At 42.7% G+C, this 18,846-nt stretch overlaps 1 protein-coding gene across 1 annotated transcript in view; it reads left to right on the top strand.

Annotated features, from left to right (window-relative positions):
- The window catches only part of LOC106613014 (endothelial cell-selective adhesion molecule), a 90,748-nt gene that overhangs the window by 57,444 nt on the left and 14,458 nt on the right, over positions 1 to 18,846 (top strand). The window contains exon 2 of the mRNA XM_045724636.2: positions 15,456 to 15,601. Within this exon, the coding sequence (XP_045580592.2) occupies positions 15,456 to 15,601 (146 nt within the window). The remainder of the gene's footprint in view (positions 1 to 15,455; positions 15,602 to 18,846) is intronic.

Here is an 18,846-nt window from a genome sequence, read left to right as displayed (position 1 = left end):
CAAGGCGTGTTGTCATGTGCCTTTTTCTCAGGAGTGGCTTCCATCTGGCCACTCTCTCATTAAGCCCAGATTGATGAAATGCTGTAGAGACCGATGTCCTTCTGGCAGGTTCTTCCATCTCAGTCAAGGAACTCTGTAGTTCTGTCAGAGTGGTAATTGGGTTATTGTTCACCTCCCTGACCAAGGTCCTTCTTGCCCGGTTGCTCAGTTTGGCTGGATGGCCAGCTCTCGTGTCCATATTTTTTAAATTTCCCAATGAATCAAATCAAATGTATTTATATAGCCCTTCTTACATCAGCTGATATCTCAAAGTGCTGTAGAGAAACCCAGCCTTAAACCCCAAACAGCAAGTAATGCAGGTGTAGAAGCACGGTGGCTAGGAAAAACTCCCTAGAAAGGCCAAAACCTAGGAAGAAACCTAGAGAGGAACACTCAAATTGTTTTATATACCCTTCCCCAGATACAAATGCCTCATCACAATTCTAAGTCAAAGATCGAGGGACAGTTCCTTGAAATTCATGGTATAGTTTCTGCTCTGACATGCACTGTCAACTGTGGGACCTTTATAAAGACAGGTGTGTTTCTTTCTAAATCATTAACAAATAATTGAATTGGCCACAGGTGGACTCCAATTTGTTGTGACATCTTAAGAATGACCAAAGAAAATTGGATGCACCTGAGCTCAACTTTGAGTGTCATAGCAAAGGGGTGTGAATACTTATGTAAATTAGGTATCTTATATTTCATTTTCAATACTCTAAAAACATGTTTTCACTTTGTCATTAGGGGGTATTGTGTGTAATGGGTGAGGTATTTAAAAAAAAAAAAATCAATTTTGAATTCGGGTTGTAACAAAACAAAATGTGGAATAAGTCAAGGGTTATGAATACTTTCTGAAGGCACTGTAAGTGGAAAACGCTATGTCAAAAGCACTGTGTTTGTGAGTATCCCTAACCTTGCCAACAGTCAAAGAGCTATGAATGGATCAGTGGTTCACCAATCAAGACCTTGATTGGCTCGGCTACAGTAAGAATATGTGATGTGTAATTAATTATTTGGACACTTGTTATTGCAACCTTCCCATGAAACGTGTCTAGAACATTATCTTATATTCTGAGAAGATGGCAACCATGTCCTGTTATTTTTTTTTTTTTGGTGGGACATTGATGGAATATTCTCCTAACCCACAGAACTTGACACATGAATGTTCTTGCATCATTCCCATGAAACGTGTGTAGAACATTCATATTTTAAGTTATAAGAACTTGGTAACCACATTCTGGGTAAGTTCTATTTGACATTAATGGAACGGTCTCTTGGAAACATTCCTTGCACATCACAGGAACATTCTTATGAAAACGTTAAGTTAATGACCAAATGAGACTCTTTAAAGTTGTGGGAACAATTGTTGTTAGCTGGGATGCCTGTCTCTTCAGGACTTTCATCACACAGTCTTTTATCTAGATAGCATTAAATCATCACACCTCTTGCGTCTCTCACCATGATTCACATACGTACACTCAAACCGTTCCTCAACCCACACTCTAGCTATCCTCACTCAAACGCCACCACAATATCGGTCTTTATCTCTATCGGTGATGTGCGATGTTTACCATGTATCTAATGAGGACTGCCTTGTTCGACTTATTTAAACCTCGAAACAATTGAGACATGGATTGTGCGTGTGTGCCATTCAGAGGGTGAATGGGCAAGACAAAAGTTGAAGTGCCTTTGAACGGCATGTGGTAGTAGGTGCTGGGTTTTTCACGCTCAACAGTTTCCCGTGTGTATCAAGAATGGTCCACCACCCAAAGGACATCCAGCCGATTTGACACAACTGTGGAGTGAACATGGGCCAGAATCCTTGTGGAACGCTTTTGAACCTTGTAGAGTTCATGCCCCTATTAATTGACTGTTCTGAGTGCAAAAAAGGGGGGTGCAACTCAATATTAGGAAGGTGTTCCTAATGTTTGGTATACTCAGTGTGTATAATCCCTAGCTTTCACAGTACAGTGTTAATTCTTTATGACCTAATTTCCGTGGACTGGAGACATGGAGTCATGAACATGACTTGAGCTGCAGGGAACATGTATTCTTGTCAAACTGACACTGTCCTGAATTCTGATAGTAGCTTGTGCCCACATAGCCAAAAGTAGTCCCTTATAGTAAACATATTGACCGTTGAGGCCTACTGTATTTGCTCAAATCCAAAATACTGGAATATTTAGGTTAGAATTCCTAACAGAAGATCTGATACACACAGTTGGTGAAATTCCAGGAATAATCAATGAGGATCCTTCTAAAGTATCAGCTGAAGGTTTATCCCTTGGCCTGGCATAGATTAGTAAGAATACTATGAAATTCTTAGTATCCACAATGCCATTCATATGGACAGGATTAACCATTAATACAAATCTTGTAACAGCTGTCGGGAGAGAGAGTAGACCAAGGCGCAGCGGAGTTAGTGTTCATCATTGAAATTAATAACAGAAAGAACACTATACAAAACAAGAACCGACAGCCAAACAGTCCTGTCAGGTGCAAACCACACAACAGAAACAATTACCCACAAAATCCAAAGGAAAAACAAGCTCCTTATGTGTGACTCCCAGTCAGCAACAACGAACTTCAGCTGTGCCTGATTGGGAGCCACACACGGCCCAAAACAAAGAAATACAAAAAACCTAGAAAACGAACATAGAACGCCCACCCAATGTAACACCCTGGCCTAACCAAAATAAAGAACAAAAAACCCCTCTATGGCCAGGGCGTTACAGTACCCCCCCCCCTCCACCCTCGGCGTCGCCCTCTTAGGTGGCGCACCTGGCCGCGCCGAAGGTCTGGTGGGCGACCCTGACTGCGCCCGGCTGGCGGGCGGTGATAGCTGCACCCTGCGGGTGGGCGGCGGCGACGGCTGCGCCCTGCGGGCGGGCGGGCGGCGGCGACGGCTGCGCCCGGCTGGCGGGCGGCGATGGCTGCGCCCGGCTGGCGGGCGACCCTGGTTGCGCTCGGCTGGTGGGCGTCCCTGGCTGCGCCCGGCTGGCGGGCGTCCCTGGCGGCACTGACCCAGGATTCACCAGGCTGAGGAGACATGTAAGAGGCCTGGCCCTAGGCGCAGACACAGAACTCACTGGGCTGGCGGGCGGCTCTGGCGGCTCCGGACTGGCGGGCGGCTCTGGCGGCTCCGGGCGGGCGGCTCTGGCGGCTCCGGACTGGCGGGCGGCTCTGGCGGCTCCGGACTGGCGGGCGGCTCTGGTGGCTCCGGACTGGCGAGACCCACTGGAGGCCTAGTCCTAGGAGGCGGCACAGGACGGACCAGGATGGGGAGACCCACTGGAGGCCTGGTCCGAGGAGGCGGCACAGGCTTAACCAGGATGGGGAGACCCACTGGAGACCTGGTCCGTGGAGGCGACACAGGAGAGACCAGGATGGGGAGACCCACTGGAGGCCTGGTCCGTGGAGCAGGCACAGGACTGACCAGGATGGGGAGACCCACTGGAGGCCTGGTCCGTGGAGGCGGCACAGGATTCACCAGGCTGGGGAGACATGCAGGAGGCCTGGTTCTGGGCGCAGGCACAGGATAGACCGGGTCCTGAAGACCCTCTGGAGGTCTAGAGTGCACGGCCTGCACAACCCGTCCTGCACAACCCGTCCTGGCTCGATGCCCAATCTCCCCTGGCAGATGTTAGGAGCTGGGATGTAACGCACCGGGCTCTCCACGCGTACTGGGGACACCGTGCGCTTTACTGCATAACACGGTGCCTGACCAGTACTACGTTGCCTCCTGTAAGCACAGGGAGCTGGCTCAGGTCTCCAACCTGACTCTGCCACACTCCCCGTGTGCCCCCCCCAAGAAATTTTTGGGGGGCTGCCTCTCGGGCTCTACCTGCCTCCCAGGCAGGTTGTCACAGTGGTCCCGCAATTGCTCCCATGTCCAGTCAATCCTTGACTCCAACACCTCCAGCGACAAGGATGCCATCTCCTCCCGAGTGCGCTGCTTCCAATAGTCCTCCTTGACTTCCATCTGCCCTCTTCTCCGCTGCTTGGTCTTTTTGTGGTGGGTAATTCTGTAACGGCTGTCGGGAGAGAGAGTAGACCAAGGCGCAGCGGAGTTAGTGGTCATCATTGAATTTTATAACAGAAAGAACACTATACAAAACAAGAAAACCGACAGCCAAACAGTCCTGTCAGGTGCAAACCACACAACAGAAACAATTACCCACAAAACCCAAAGGGAAAAACATGCTCCTTATGTGTGACTCCCAATCAGCAACAACGAACTTCAGCTGTGCCTGATTGGGAGCCACACACGGCCCAAAACAAAGAAATACAAAAAACCTAGAAAACGAGCATAGAACGCCCACCCAATGTAACACCCTGGCCTAACCAAAATAAAGAACAAAAAACCCCTCTCTATGGCCAGGGCGTTACAAATCTATATGAATGTCTTTGTGGATTGAGCGTGTAGGTGGAACTCGGGACAAGATTCCTGTGTTTAGATTTGCCATCCACCACCTCTCTAGGTTAGACTCATAAGCAAAGTCAATATTTTTCCTGCTGCCATAAGTCATGTTCTTGAGGTTCTGAAAGGCCACTCTATTGTGTTCAAGGGCTGAAGGTACACACACCTCCCCGTCTGGAGAAACATAGTCATCCAGAGGAAGCCATAACTCTATGGAGGCAGCTGCCTGGCTGTCGGCCTTTTATTCCTGCTCCTACCTCCTGACCTTCTCCTCTCCTGATGGTTTCCTGACCCACCCTGCCTGAACAATGGAGATGAAGCTGCCGCTTACCGTCACTGAGGAGAAAGGTTGTTCCCTGGCAGGTTCTAAGACGTTGTGGTGGAGTGTTTGCTTCCCCATCAGCACACTAACCCCTTCAAAGGAAACATCTCTTTCATCTTCAAGATTTCTGTAATATTGTAAAACATTGTGACATGCATGCAAATATCTGTTTTCTATGCTTGAGAGGCTTTCGAGTATTGTATGATGGGCCCTGTAATTCCTCTCAGATAAGAGCTCAGCGGAAATCTGAAATCAGATCACATCTTCTTAATTACAGGCCTGCATTAACCTGTGCTGGGCTCATCAGGGCTCCACGGTGCGATAGGCACTTAGGCAGAGACAGACTCCCCCAGCCAGCACTGACTCTCTGTCACTAGTCAGCCTGTCAGCACCGCGGCCCTCTCTCTTGGATATAAAAGGGCCAACCCGTACCCTCCTGATTTCCCACCCCCCGCTACACTAATGACTTATAAATATCTCCTTCAGAGCCCAAGATGGTGGGCTGCCTGCTGCTCTGGTGGTGTAACAGTGCAGGCCAGAGCCATTTAGGTCCACAGCCTTCCTTTCATGTCCTGCCATCATTCCTGCCAGGGAGAGCCAGACCCAGGCCAGTGTGGGCTGTTAGATGATGGACAGCTGTTCTGATGAGGCCACTGACATGGGACAAGACTGCTGGGCGGTATAGCGTATTTTATGATATACCGGTATTGATGCACAGACCGGTTTGGGTTTTTGCTTTACCTTCTATAACGATATTTGAATGTTTGGTTTGTTAAATGTGATACATCGTGTGTAATGTCAATTTTTCAAGTTTACTTCGCTACTTGAGTCATCTCTCCCTGCTATTTCTATGCGCTTTCCACACAGACCTAGTCCCACCCCCTGTCATTCAAGGAGCGCATTTGTTGTTCCTCGACCACGAGACACTTGCATTCGATCTGCATGATCAATGCAGCACATGCAACAATGTTGATAACGAAGCTGTTTTCTCTTTGATTCTTAATATAAATCCACTACCGTTCTATAATTACACTATCAGTTTGTGTTTCTTATATCTGCAAACAGCTAGTTTGTCTTTTCCTAGCAAGTTGGGCCTAAATCTTGTTAGCTGCTAATGCTAATCACTAGCTAGAGAATAAATGTACTGAGTCAGCACAAACGTAATTAGCTATACAGCCTGATAATACAAGTTATGGTGTGGACATAAATCAGCATGTTGTTTTTTCAACAGTATCATCTAAATCAAAGAGGAATATGCAAAGGAAGAATATGTTATGTACATAAAGTCCCTAAGAGAAAACATTTAATGTAGCCAAAGATTATAGTTCCCCCAGGAAACACTTTGGTTCCTACCCTGTCACAATAACTCCTCCCTGGCATTTTCATTCATTGTCATGTCAAACAACACTTTATTCAGTGCCCACTATTATATTTTAACTATAGGACAACCATTCTATTTCCATGATTGCAACAGTTCACCCAAGTGTTTTGCTCCAAATCACAAGTCAAATCGCAATTGCAACGTTTGATTAAAAATAAGGCCCATATTGTGCAGCCATACATGGCCGTGTGAAAATGGTCTCAAATGAGTGCAGAAAATGCCTGAAATTGATGAAAATTATTTTGGATTTTAATTTAACGGTATAAAACAATCAGAATGGAGAAAGACCCATTGGAATAACTTAGAATGTATGTGTTGCCCCCCAAGGGTCACACAATACTCATAATGCAAATGTATAACTTTTATTATATAAAAACATCAAAAACCGCCCATTCTTTTTTTTAATATAGTAATATGCTATTTTGGCCATATCGCCCAACCCTCCACTTCCATTAAACTAGTAGTCTTGACTTGCACACTATGGTGTTAAACAGCTGCACCTGTTTTTGTTTACACACATTAAAGGATTTACACACACGCATGATGCATTTTCCCATTGCAAATGATTATTTATTCAGCTTTGCCTTCAATGTTGTTGTCACAATGGTGTAAAGCTCTTATCAGAGGGCATGGCTGCTGTATTGTAGTGTATCTGTTTACATCAAAATGTCTCATATCCCTGCCATATCCCTGGTAAGGAATCTACACTACTGTTCAAAAGTTTGGGGTCACTTAGAAATGTCCTTGTTTTTGAAAGAAAACCAATTTTCCATTAAAATATCATCAAATTGATCAGAAATAAAGTGTAGACATTGTTAATGTTGTAAATGACTATTGTAGCTGGAAACGGCTGATGTTTAATACAAATCTACATAGGCGTACAGAGGCCCATTATCTGCAACTATCACTCCTGTGTTCCAATGGCACGTTGTGTTAGCTAATCCAAGTTTATAATTTTAAAAGGCTAATTGATCATTAGAAAACCCTTTTGCAATTATGTTAGCACAGCTGAAAACTGTTGTTCTGATTAAAGAAGCAATAAAACTGTCCTTCTTTAGACTAGTTGAGTATCTGGAGCATCAGCATTTGTGGGTTTGATTACAGGCTCAAAATGGCCAGAAACAAATAACTTTCTTCTAAAACTCGTCAGTCTATTCTTGTTCTGAGAAATGAAGGCTATTCCATGCGAGAAATTGCCAAGAAACTGAAGATCTCGTACAACGCTGTGTACTACTCCCTTCACAGAACAGCGCAAACTGGCTCTAACCAGAATAGAAAGAGGAGTGGGAGGCCCCGGTGCACAACTAAGCAAGAGGACAAGTACATTAGTGTCTAGTTTGAGAAACAGACGCCTCACAAGTCCTCAACTGGCAGCTTCATTAAATAGTATCCGCAAACACCAGTCTCAACGTCAACATTGAGAGGCGACTCCGGGATGCTAACCTTCTAGGCAGAGTTGCAAAGAAAAAGCCATATCTGACTGGCCAATAAAAATAAAATATTAAGATGGGCAAAGGAACACAGACACTGGACAGAGGAAGGCCAGCATCCTGGAGTTGCCTCTTCACTGTTGACATTGAGACTGGTGTTTTGCGGGTACTATTTAATGAAGCTGCCAGTTGAGGACTTGTGAGGCCAGTTTTATTGCTTCTTTAATCAGAACAACAGTTTTCAGCTGTGTTTAACATAATTGCAAACGGGTTTTCTAATGATCAATTAGCCTTAAAATGATCAACTTGGATTAGCTAACACAACGTGCCATTGAAACACAGGAGTGATGGTTGTTAATAATTTGCCTCTGTACGCATATGTAGATATTCCATAACAAATCTGCCATTTCCAGCTACAATAGTCATTTACAACATTAACAATGTCTACACTGTATTTCTGATCAATTTGTTATTTTAATGGACAAAAAAATTGCTTTTCTTTCAAAAACAAGGACATTTCTAAGTGACCCCAAACTTTTGAAATGTAGTGTACACTGATCAAAGCTTCAATATATCCATCCTTTTCCACCTCTGTGCTCAGTGTGTGTGTGTGTGTGTGCCTTCCTTTCCTCTCCTCTGTCTCATGTCTTTCTCAGCTGGGAAAGTGTGATAAATGTTCCATGTTAGATGTCAAAGCTTCCAAGACTGACAGTCCATTCAGCGATGCACACACAAAAAGGCATGCAGGCAGTCTGTTTCCAAGCAGAAATATTCATGTAAACAACGCTGAAAAGACAAGGCACTAAGCAAACAGGAGCAGCATCGTGCAAAGATTAGACACCCATGAACTGCACTGGGCCCTAGTCCAAACACAGTTCTGACTGTTGGACAGCCTCAGTCCTGTAGAGTGGAGCAGACAAGTTACCCTCCAAAAGGCACCATAGTAGAATACCATCAGTCAAAACTGACCTCTGTCTTCAGCCTACAGGATCTCTCTTGATGTGTGAAGGATGAAGGATCACTGTCTGTTATTAATTACTGTCTTAATTCAAGCCCTATCCACTATGTTCTACAAGTCACTCTCTCTTTATCAGTGTAAGTAGGTCATGGCTTATGGTTTATGACAGTGATCAATGGAGATATGAATATTAACTATTGTAGTGGTCATGATCTGGTCGTTAATGATGATGTAACGGTCATGAGGTAATGTTCATTAGTGATCGAGGGGAAGCTCCTTTCTTTCATGTTGACTGGGCCTAACACTCTCTCTTATTTGGATTAGCCAAAATGCATTATTCAAGTCCAATCCATCTGCCTGTGTGTGTGTGTGTGTGTGTGTGTGTGTGTGTGTGTGTGGGGTGGGGGGGGTGGGGGGGGGTGTAATGGTGATATAGGGAGGGGGACTTTGTCCTAGTGCCACAGGCAGTGAGGAGATTTAGAGTGTTCGTTTTTCAGTCCAATTTAGTGTTTAAAAGGACTGCTCTGATTGATGGCCCTCTATATAGAATTGCCCAATGTGGTTTCATAGCTTCATAGAGTCTCTGAAGCCATAGAGGACTATTTTGACATCAATCATGCATCTCCCCACATGGGCCAGCGGAATAATGTGTCCACTTTGGGGTGGCAAAGGTTTAAGTCTTATCGTATTCTCCCCATTCTCATGAACAAATTGATATGATACCCGCTTTCTATGTTTTTCACACCTGTATATGTATGGGAGTCTATGATATGCTAAGTGACAGAAATGCACCAGTTCTGTGTCTGTAGAGAAGATCTGTTAGCTTCTACCGTTCAAAAGTTAGACAGATTTGTAGAAAGAAAACAAAAACCATTGAATATTTGTCACACCATCACAGCAGCTCAAAAGATTCAGGGCTGACCCAAAAGCCAGGTCCTGGTGATGTCCCTGTAATGCTGTATTCCATTACCTTTTCCTCTCGTACAACCTCAATGCCTGTATCCAACCTCGCCAATGTACACGGTTAAAGACCTGAAAAATAGTGATCTAAAATCAGCTTAGCTGGTCAAATATGTTTTTCTCTCTGAAGTGCTCTTAAGGTTTTTTCCATTGATCAATTTATAATGTGATGAGAGACTAGGTGTGAGAGAGGGACTAGGTGTGAGAGAGGGACTAGGTGTGAGAGAGGGACTAGGTGTGAGAGAGGGAGAGACCATACCAGTACTGTATGTGGTGGAGAGACGGGGTGTGGGAATTAGAGCCCATGTTTGCATACAGAATCAATTTGAACACAGTCAAACTTTAGAGGAATTAAAGCTCCTGTGCTGCGATGGCATACTCAAAATGGTTTAAAATAGCTTCAGAGATTACGCTAATGTAATCCAATTTAAAGGAGCCTCCTCCAAATATTTATTATTTAAGCACCATCTGTTTGAAGCCCCAGGGGTCAGCCACAAACAGTATATGCACAAAGTCTTCCACAAAGAGGGCTATCTCATTGTCCTACATCACTAACTGCCTCTGCACCATCCAGAACCCAACTCACTCCTCATATACCCTCCATATCCTCACTTTACCTTAATCCTCTTTTTACATAGCCAAACACAGGCTTAGCTTTGTGGACTGGGTACTGTGTCAGGACACGTTTTGTAATGAAGCCTCATATTTTCCCATCATTGAATGCCACTCTGTCTGTGATGCTACATCGGTCACGGCCCATTTGTAAACTGTAGCCCCCCTGCCACTCAGACAGTCTTTCCTAGTCATTGCCCTGTGAATCCTTCCCTTTTTCCTGTGAAGACCTTCAGCCCCTCCGGAGCGTGCTGCTGCAACTTTCTCCAGCAGCTTCAGATTAGTGGTTCATTTGAAGGCTTTCTCAGTCAGCACAGGAGAGATAGTGGGGGCTGTGCTGTAGCTTGAACACAGGACCCTCAGGAGATAAAGACTACGGTGAAACGAGAGATTATAGTGAAAGATAAGTGGTTCTGTTTAATGAGAGTTGGTTTATCTTCTGCCCGAGGCTTGAAGGCTGGAGGGTGGGCATGGTTGTGTGTTTCAGCTGGGGACTGGAATCATTTGAATGTCTTATAAGCAATTTGTATTTTTCAAGGAGCCTGTGTTGTACTGGTGGTGTTTAAAACGTAGGGAATTTCCATTTGTTGTTTTTCATTGTGGATTTCAGGTGTTAAGCCTATATTTTAACATACTTGCTTTGATATCATTTAATTACTATCATGGATTATTATGGGTTATTGATCATCTAAAAATGGAGGGACTAAACATTTTGCCTGGCTACCCATCCACATCGCTCCGGCCAAATGCCACGCCCACTAACGTTTCTTCTCCACGATGAATCTGGATTTGATCTCCTCCCCGAAAACTTCTCGAATGCGAACACATTCAAACCGTTTTGATTGGTCCCTGAAACCTATGGGTTGGGCCAGAACCTGAACACACATAGGTAGAGCTTTGTTTCGGAAGTAGTCATTGGCTTTGATACTCTAATTGATTAGAGACGATCCAATCGCTGATGACTTGTTTTGTACAACTCCCCTCACTTTGACGTCAGCAGAAAATGACTTATATCATTGCAGTCTAGCGATAGGTGGAGCATTTGGAATTAAATTCAGTATGAGTCATCAGGCTACTAAACATTGGCCATTGATTTTAAATGACTCCACTACATCCATGTGATTCTAGTCTGTTGCTTAGTTGGTGATTCTCATAAAGATTTGCTGCCCCCTCTTGGCTGCTCATGGTAACTGACATATTCTCAGTGTGCTCTATTTTGAGCACCAGCTTAGTAGCCTCATTCAACCATCCTGATGGATCAGGCCAACAGCTTGGCATGGCCATGACAGTTTTTGCTGAGATATTTTTTTCCATAGATTTTAGAACTCTCCAAAAAGGCCCACTATACTAATGTCTATCATACATTTTTGGGGAACAGATGAGTCTAGTTGTATTTCAAAGGCAAGATGTATCTTTTTTTTTTTAAACACCCACATTGTTCATGTAAAAACATGGTAGTTATTAAACAATCCAGTTGACAGTGATGCCCGGCCTACATTGTGTTCTACAGTGGCAGCTTTTCAAGGGTTTATCTGTTGATAGATGTAGATTAATGATACCCATATCCACACCTTCCAGTGTGTCTCATCTGTCTGCAGCAACACACAACCCAGATGGAGAGTGGAGACAGAGCCAGGGATTAGGGAAGATTTTCCTTCATTTAATAAACAATTGAATGGCACAGTTCGGAGGATAAACCTAGCCCAAGAAAAAGCGGTAAGAATAGTCACGGGAATATAGAGCATTATTGTGCATTAAGGCGCAGTGTATCATTTTAAAAGAACCATTCCCATTCATCATTCTAATCTACAACACAGTCCAATACTCCTTCGCATTAGGATACACTGAATTATTATCCCTAAAAGTCTGGAGGGCTTAGACTTAGCTGCACATAGTTGTATTGAATGTTTCCCATAGGTATGTAGGCTATGATAAAAATTCAGGGTCATAAAGTATCACTCTAAATTACTTTTTTCAAAGTGACGCAATCAACCTAATCCATTCACATCCTACATCGGTTTTCCCATAGTAGGAAGAACGGTTCTATATTCCTCATCTGCATCTATATACTATCTATATCCCATAGTAGGAAGAACAGTTATATATTCCTCATCTCCATCTATATACTCTTAGAAATGTTTTGGGGTTCCTTGTAGAGTCCTCTGTGGAAATTGTTCTACATATAACACAAAAGGGTTCTACATGGAACCAAAAAGGGTTATTCAGAGTTCTCCTATGGGGACAGCCAAAGAACCCTTTTAGGTTCTAGATAGCTCCTTTTTTTCTAAGAGTGTAGCATTGCTCTTTTCAAACACACTCATAATTTCTCAGTAAAGATGATGCCCCCATTGACTTCCCACTAATGGAATAGCCCAATAGCCCACCTTTTAAATTTTCCTTCTCAAGCAGAAAAATGAGTTTCTATCCCTAACAGGATTAGAGAGACAAATTGCAAGCCAAATCAGAGAACCAATCCAGGGTCTATGTTGTGGAATAACAGAATGGCTAATACAATGATGATGCTATTAAATCCACTTCAGTCAGTCTGACAGAATCAGCTGTGATTACTGTTTTGGCAAGTTGGACTTTCATTGGCACAAGAGTAGATGTTGCATTTTCCATTGGTGCATTGGTTCTCATTTGCCTTAGTAATTTCTGTGGAACAACAATCTCGAATAAACTTGTAAGTTCAATGCAAGTTCAAGTTCAGGACATGCATCAAGTAGTTTTATTTAGGCCTATCCGTTTCTGTTAGTATATGTTTTGAAAACCTATGCAGGCAAAGAGAAGTGATTGAGCTACAAATATGAGAATGAGAAGCCAGTCATAACAACAGTCAGCACAGAGACAGTTGTCAAAGTGACCATGTGTTAGCCTACCTCATCTGTGTCCAGCCGAGCTGCTGTACTTGGGTCACGTGAAGCAAGAGTCAGAGTCAGGGTTGAAGGATTGAGCCAGGGATTGTTTAGGGATTAGTCAATAGGAGCTAAACAAGGGAAACCATAGCAATGGGGTCACATGATACCAGGGGCAATAAGAAAGCATAGAGTCACTGCGACTATAATCCAAGAACAACATGCCAGTCCTGACGCCAGACAGATGCCAGTTGCTCGCTCTCACTCCCCCTCTCACTCTTGCTCTCATTCTCTCTCTAATTCACCCAGCTGAATACAGTTTAATTCCAGAAAGAAAGTAACCGATGTGCTGTCACACTGCAGCTGTTGACCAGCCCCTGGCCTAGCTAGATGTATGTGTGTGTACGGACTTGACCGTCTTGCTGAATGTTTGTGTTTATTGGGATTGGGGGTTAAGACCCTCCTCTTATAGGGCTAGTGTTTTTGCGGACTAGGGATTTGAGACCCTCGTCACGTCACGCTGAGGGGGTTGTCTGTGTGTGTGTGTGGAGAGGGGTTATTCTGTGTGTGTGTGTGTGTGGAGAGGGGTTGTGTGTGTGTGTGCGTGGGACCTAGCGCCAAGATGGCGGAGGGCGAGGACTACGATTGCTGGGATCAGATGATCCATCTTCAGCTGACCAGCTCAGGGGACTGGCCGGCACCCTGTGAGTGAGCCTGCCCACCACCATACTCTAATTCAAATTCTCCTCTTTTTCTCCTTCTCTTATCTCTCTCATTTCATTCTCATCCATTCATTCAATTCTCATCATCCGATCTCTCTCATTCCAACTTTCATGCTCCTCTACACCTTAATTTTATAATCTGCCTCTTCTTCCTCAACCTCTTTCAATGCTTTGGTTGTAGGCTGCTGGATGACACTTTAGGTTTTATTGCTCTGCCTTATGTCTTTATGATTATCCTAAGTGTAGTTATATGGGTTATTTCTTGACGTGTAGTCTTGATATTGTGTAGGAGGAGATATGGGTTAGACCTGGTCATTAAATGTGAACTAGTAAGCACTTAAATCCTCAGACAGTTCAATCAACTAAATGCTTGAGATTATTTTATGCATATCCAGATATTCCAATCATTTCTAATGCTTGACATTAGCGAATGTCTCCTTAGAAAGTTCACTCAACTCAAATGTTTGATTTTACCTTATGTTTTTTATGGATATCCCAAATGGCTCAAACGCTCAAGGTAAGCTTATGAATGTTTTTTTCTGAAAAGTGTAATTTTGTTTGAGGTTGTTGGCTATATCAGCAGTATAACTATGTTACAGTTCAAGTTTACTGCAAACAATTCAGGGTTGTCTGACCACATACAGTAGGAACAAACATAACTCTGGTAACCAAGTACAACATCCCAAATGTGGGTAAATTATTGATTTGTGAGATCTGTTATCTCCATTTTGGTCTGTCAGAAACTTTGTGGAGCCGAGTCCAGCTGAATGTTGCCCAGGTTACGTAAAAGCCCTCTCAAACAGCTGTGGGGGATGACAGCTCTTTATCCAATATTAATCAAGGCACTGTCATTATTCTGCTTTTGATCTCATTTTTCTAATGTGCTCCGTCTTCCCCTTCCATTGATCTCATCTGGGCTTTGCAGGTTTACATCTGGCCAGTGTTTGTAGTGTTAGGGGGATTACCAGTATCGGTGTTGAATTATGATGGGTGAAAACAAACAGATTGCAAGAGAGGGCTATGCAGTTGTCAAGAAGATGTCAAGGAAGACCTGAATGGGCTTCAAGGCTTGGCCATTATGTGAAGCACTCTGTGACAAGTAGGGCTGGCATAATTACCGTGTAACCAACGGTTATGGATGAAGACCATCATGAAAATAAAATGTATTTTTATTGTGGAATGAACAGCTGACTGAAGACGGGACGGCCAGGCATTCGTGTGGTTGAGTCTGTCTTTGTTGTAACATGGACTCTACAACGTGGTGAAACGTTTGTTGCACCTTGCTGAAAAGTGTTGTAGCAAACAAGTCATCAGTTGTCGAGGCAGTGCCCCCCTCCTTGCAGCAGTAGCACCTGCAGTCAGGAAAATAGGAAAGAACAAAATGTGCGCCTTAAATTGTTTTATTTTTTCAAACTGTTAGTACGGTGACCACAGTTATTTGGCTGACCAATAACCATCATCCAAAATTCCATGACCGTCACAGCCCTAGTGGACTGATTTAGATTGGAAGAGTTTTGTTGACTGCAATTCGCTCCCTACCCCTTCCTATAACCCTTCAATGTTGGCAGATCTGTGGAAGCAATATGGTCGAAGCTTCACAACTAAATCGCTTATACCTATCCAGAGACTTCACATCTGCAAACACTGAAGGGTTAGCACGAAGAGGGTAGGGAGTGTATTGGAAATGGCTGTGCGTTGGTGCTGTGTCAGGTGAGTTTTAGTGACTTTGTCTCTGTGTGTTTGCTCTGTCAAGGTGACTCCCAGCGGGTGGAGATGCCCAGGAGAGAGATGGAGGTGGTGAAGGGTCAGATGGTGGTCCTGCAGGCCTGGTACAGCCCCACATCTGATATCGGCAGGAACAGTGTCATCTGGAACTTCATGGCCAACGACTCCAAGCAGGTATGTAAGCCATCTCCTCTTCCTCAGACATCATGCATGGTTTCCACTAGAGATCGACCGATTAATCGGCATGGCCGATTTTCAAGTTTTCATAACAATCGGTAATCGGCCTTTTTGGACGCGGATTACATTGCAATCCACGAGGAAACTGTGGCAGGCTGACCACCTTTTACACAAGTGCAGCGTCAAAAGGACCTTGTGGCTGCAAGAAGCCAAGGTAAGTTGCTAGCTAGCATTAAACTTCTAAAAAACAATCAATCTTCACATAATCACTAGTTAACTACACATGGTTGATATTACTAGGTTAACTAGCTTGTCCTGCGGTGCATACAATCAATGCGTTGCCTGTTAATTTATCATCGAATCACAGCCTACTTCAACTTCGCCAAATGGGTGGTGATTTAACAAAAGCGCATTCGCGAAAAAGTAAAATCGTTGCACAAATGTACCTAACCATAAACATCAGTGCCTTTCTAAATATCAATACACAGAAGTATATTTTTTTAAACCTGCATATTTAGTTAAAATAAATTAATGTTAGCAGGCAATATTAACTAGGGAAATTGTGTTACTTCTCTTGCGTTCAGTGCCAGAGTCAGGGTATATGCAACAGTTTGGGCCGCCTGGCTCGTTGCGAACTGTGTGAAGACCGTAATTAATTTGCCAGAATTTTACATAATTATGACATAACATTGAAGGTTGTGCAATGTAACAACAATATTTTGACTTAGGGTTGCCACCCGTTCGATAAAATATGGAACGGTTCCGTATTTCACTGAAAGAATAAAGTTTTGTTTTCAAAATGATAGTTTCCGGATTTGACCATATTAATGACCAAAGGCTCGTATTTCTGTGTTTATTATATTATGATTAAGTCTGATTTGATATTTGATAGAGCAGTCTGATTGAGCGGTGGTAGGCAGCAGTAGGCTCGTAAGCATTCATTCAAACAGCACTTTACTGCGTTTGCCAGCAGCTCTTAGTTATGCTTGAAGCACAGCGCTGTTTATAACTTGAAGCCTATCAACTCCTGAGATTCGGCTGGCAATACTAAAGTGCCTATAAGAACATCCAATAGTGAAAGGTATATGAAATACAAATGGTATAGAGAGAAATAGTTGACGCATCATAATTCCTATAATAACTACATCCTAAAACGTCTTAACTGGGAATATTGAAGAACTGGGAATATTGAACCACCAGTTTTCATATGTTCCCATGTTCTGAGCAAGGAACTTAAACGTTAGCTTTTTTACATGGTACATATTGCACTTTTACTTTCTTCTCCAACACTGTGTTTTACATTATTTAAACCAAATTGAACATGTTTCATTATTTATTTGAGACAAAATAGATTTTATTTATGTATTATATTAAGTTAAAATAAGTGTTCATTGTTCATTCAGTAGTGTTGTAATTGTCATTTTTACAAAATAATATACATACATACATACATACATACATACATACATACATACATACAGTTGAAGTCGGAAGTTTACATACACTTAGGTTAGAGTCATTAAAACTCGTTTTTCCACCACTCCACAAATTTCTTGTTAGCAAACTATAGTTTTGGCAAGTCGGTTAGGACAACTACTTTGTGCATGACACAAATACATTTTTCCAACAATTGTTAACAGACAGATTATTTCACTTATAATTCACTATATCACAATTCCAATGGGTCAGAAGTTTACATACACTAACTTGACTGTCTTTAAACAGCTAGGGAAATTCCAGAAAATGATGTCAGGGCTTTAGAAGCTTCTGATAGGCTAATTGACATCATTTGAGTCAATTGGATGTGTACTTGTGGATGTATTTCAAGGCCTACCTTCAAACTCAGTGCCTCTTTGCTTGACATCATGGGAAAATCAAAAGAAATCAGTCAAGACCTCAGAAAACAAATTGTAGACTTCCACTAGTCTGGTTCATCCTTGGGAGCAATTTCCAAACGCCTGAAGGTACCACGTTCATCTGTACAAACAATAGTATGCAAGTATAAACACCTCAGAAGGTAGGATATGCATATTATTAGTAGATTTGGATAGAAAACACTGAAGTTTCTAAAACTGTTTGAATGATGTTTGAGTATAACAGAACTCATATGGCAGGAAAAAACCTGAGAAGTGTGGAAATCTGAGGTTTGTAGTTTTTCAAGTGATTGCCTATACAGTATACAGTGACTTAGGTTTCATTTTGCACTTCCTAAGGCTTCCACTAGATCTCAGCAGTCTTTAGAACCTTGTTTCATGCTTCTACTGTTACTGGGGAGAGAATAAGAGCTGACTCAACAAGTGGACTTCCTGAGGCCAATGAGTTGTTTACTGCGCAGTCCGCGCCGTTTTTTCTTTTTCCTCTGTAATGAATACGCTATTGTCCAGTTGGAATATTATCAAATATTTATGATAAAAAGACCCTAAGGTTTGATTGTAAACATCGTTTGACATGTTTCTATGAACGGTAATGGAACTTTTTGACTTTTCGTCTAGGGTTTTGCGCTCGCGCATTGTGCCTTTGGAATAGTGATCTGAACGTGACAACAAAACGGAGGTATTTGGACATAAATATGGAGTTTAACGAACATTTCTTGTGGGAGTCCTGGGAGTGCATTCCGACGAAGATCTGCAAAGGTAAGTGAAGATTTATAATACTATTTCTGAGTTTTGTTGACTCCAGAACTTGGCAGGTAACTGTATAGCTTGCTTTGATGGCTGAGCTCTGTACTCAGAATATTGAACAATGTGCTTTCGCCGAAAAGCTATTTTGAAATCTGACACAGCGGTTGCATTAAGGAGAAGTGTATCTATAATTCTTTCAATAACTGTTGTACATTTTATCAACGTTTATGATGAGTATTTTTGTAAATTGATGTGCTCATTCACCGGAAGTTTTGGAGGCAAAACATTTTCTGAACATCACGCGCCAATGTAAAATGGAGTTTTTGGTAATAAATATGAACTTTATCGAACAGAACATACATGTATTGTGTAACATTGAGTCCTGGGAGTGTCATCTGATGAAGATCGTCAAAGGTTAGTGATTAATTTTAGCTGTATTTCTGGTTTTGTGATGCTTCTCCTTGCTTGGTAAATGGCTGTGTGGTTTTTCTTGTCTCAGCGCTGTCCTTACATAATCTAATGTTATGCTTTCGCCGTAAAGCCTTTTTGAAATTGGACAATGTGGATTAACGAGAAGTGTATCTTTAAAATGGGATATAATGGTTGCATGTTTTAAAAATT

This window comes from Salmo salar, chromosome 09 (assembly GCF_965601325.2).
Source record: "Salmo salar chromosome 09, fSalSal1, whole genome shotgun sequence".
Taxonomy (NCBI): Eukaryota; Metazoa; Chordata; class Actinopteri; order Salmoniformes; family Salmonidae; genus Salmo; species Salmo salar.
The sequence above is the reverse complement of the archived record's forward strand: the minus strand, read 5'-3'. Positions and strand labels throughout refer to the sequence as shown.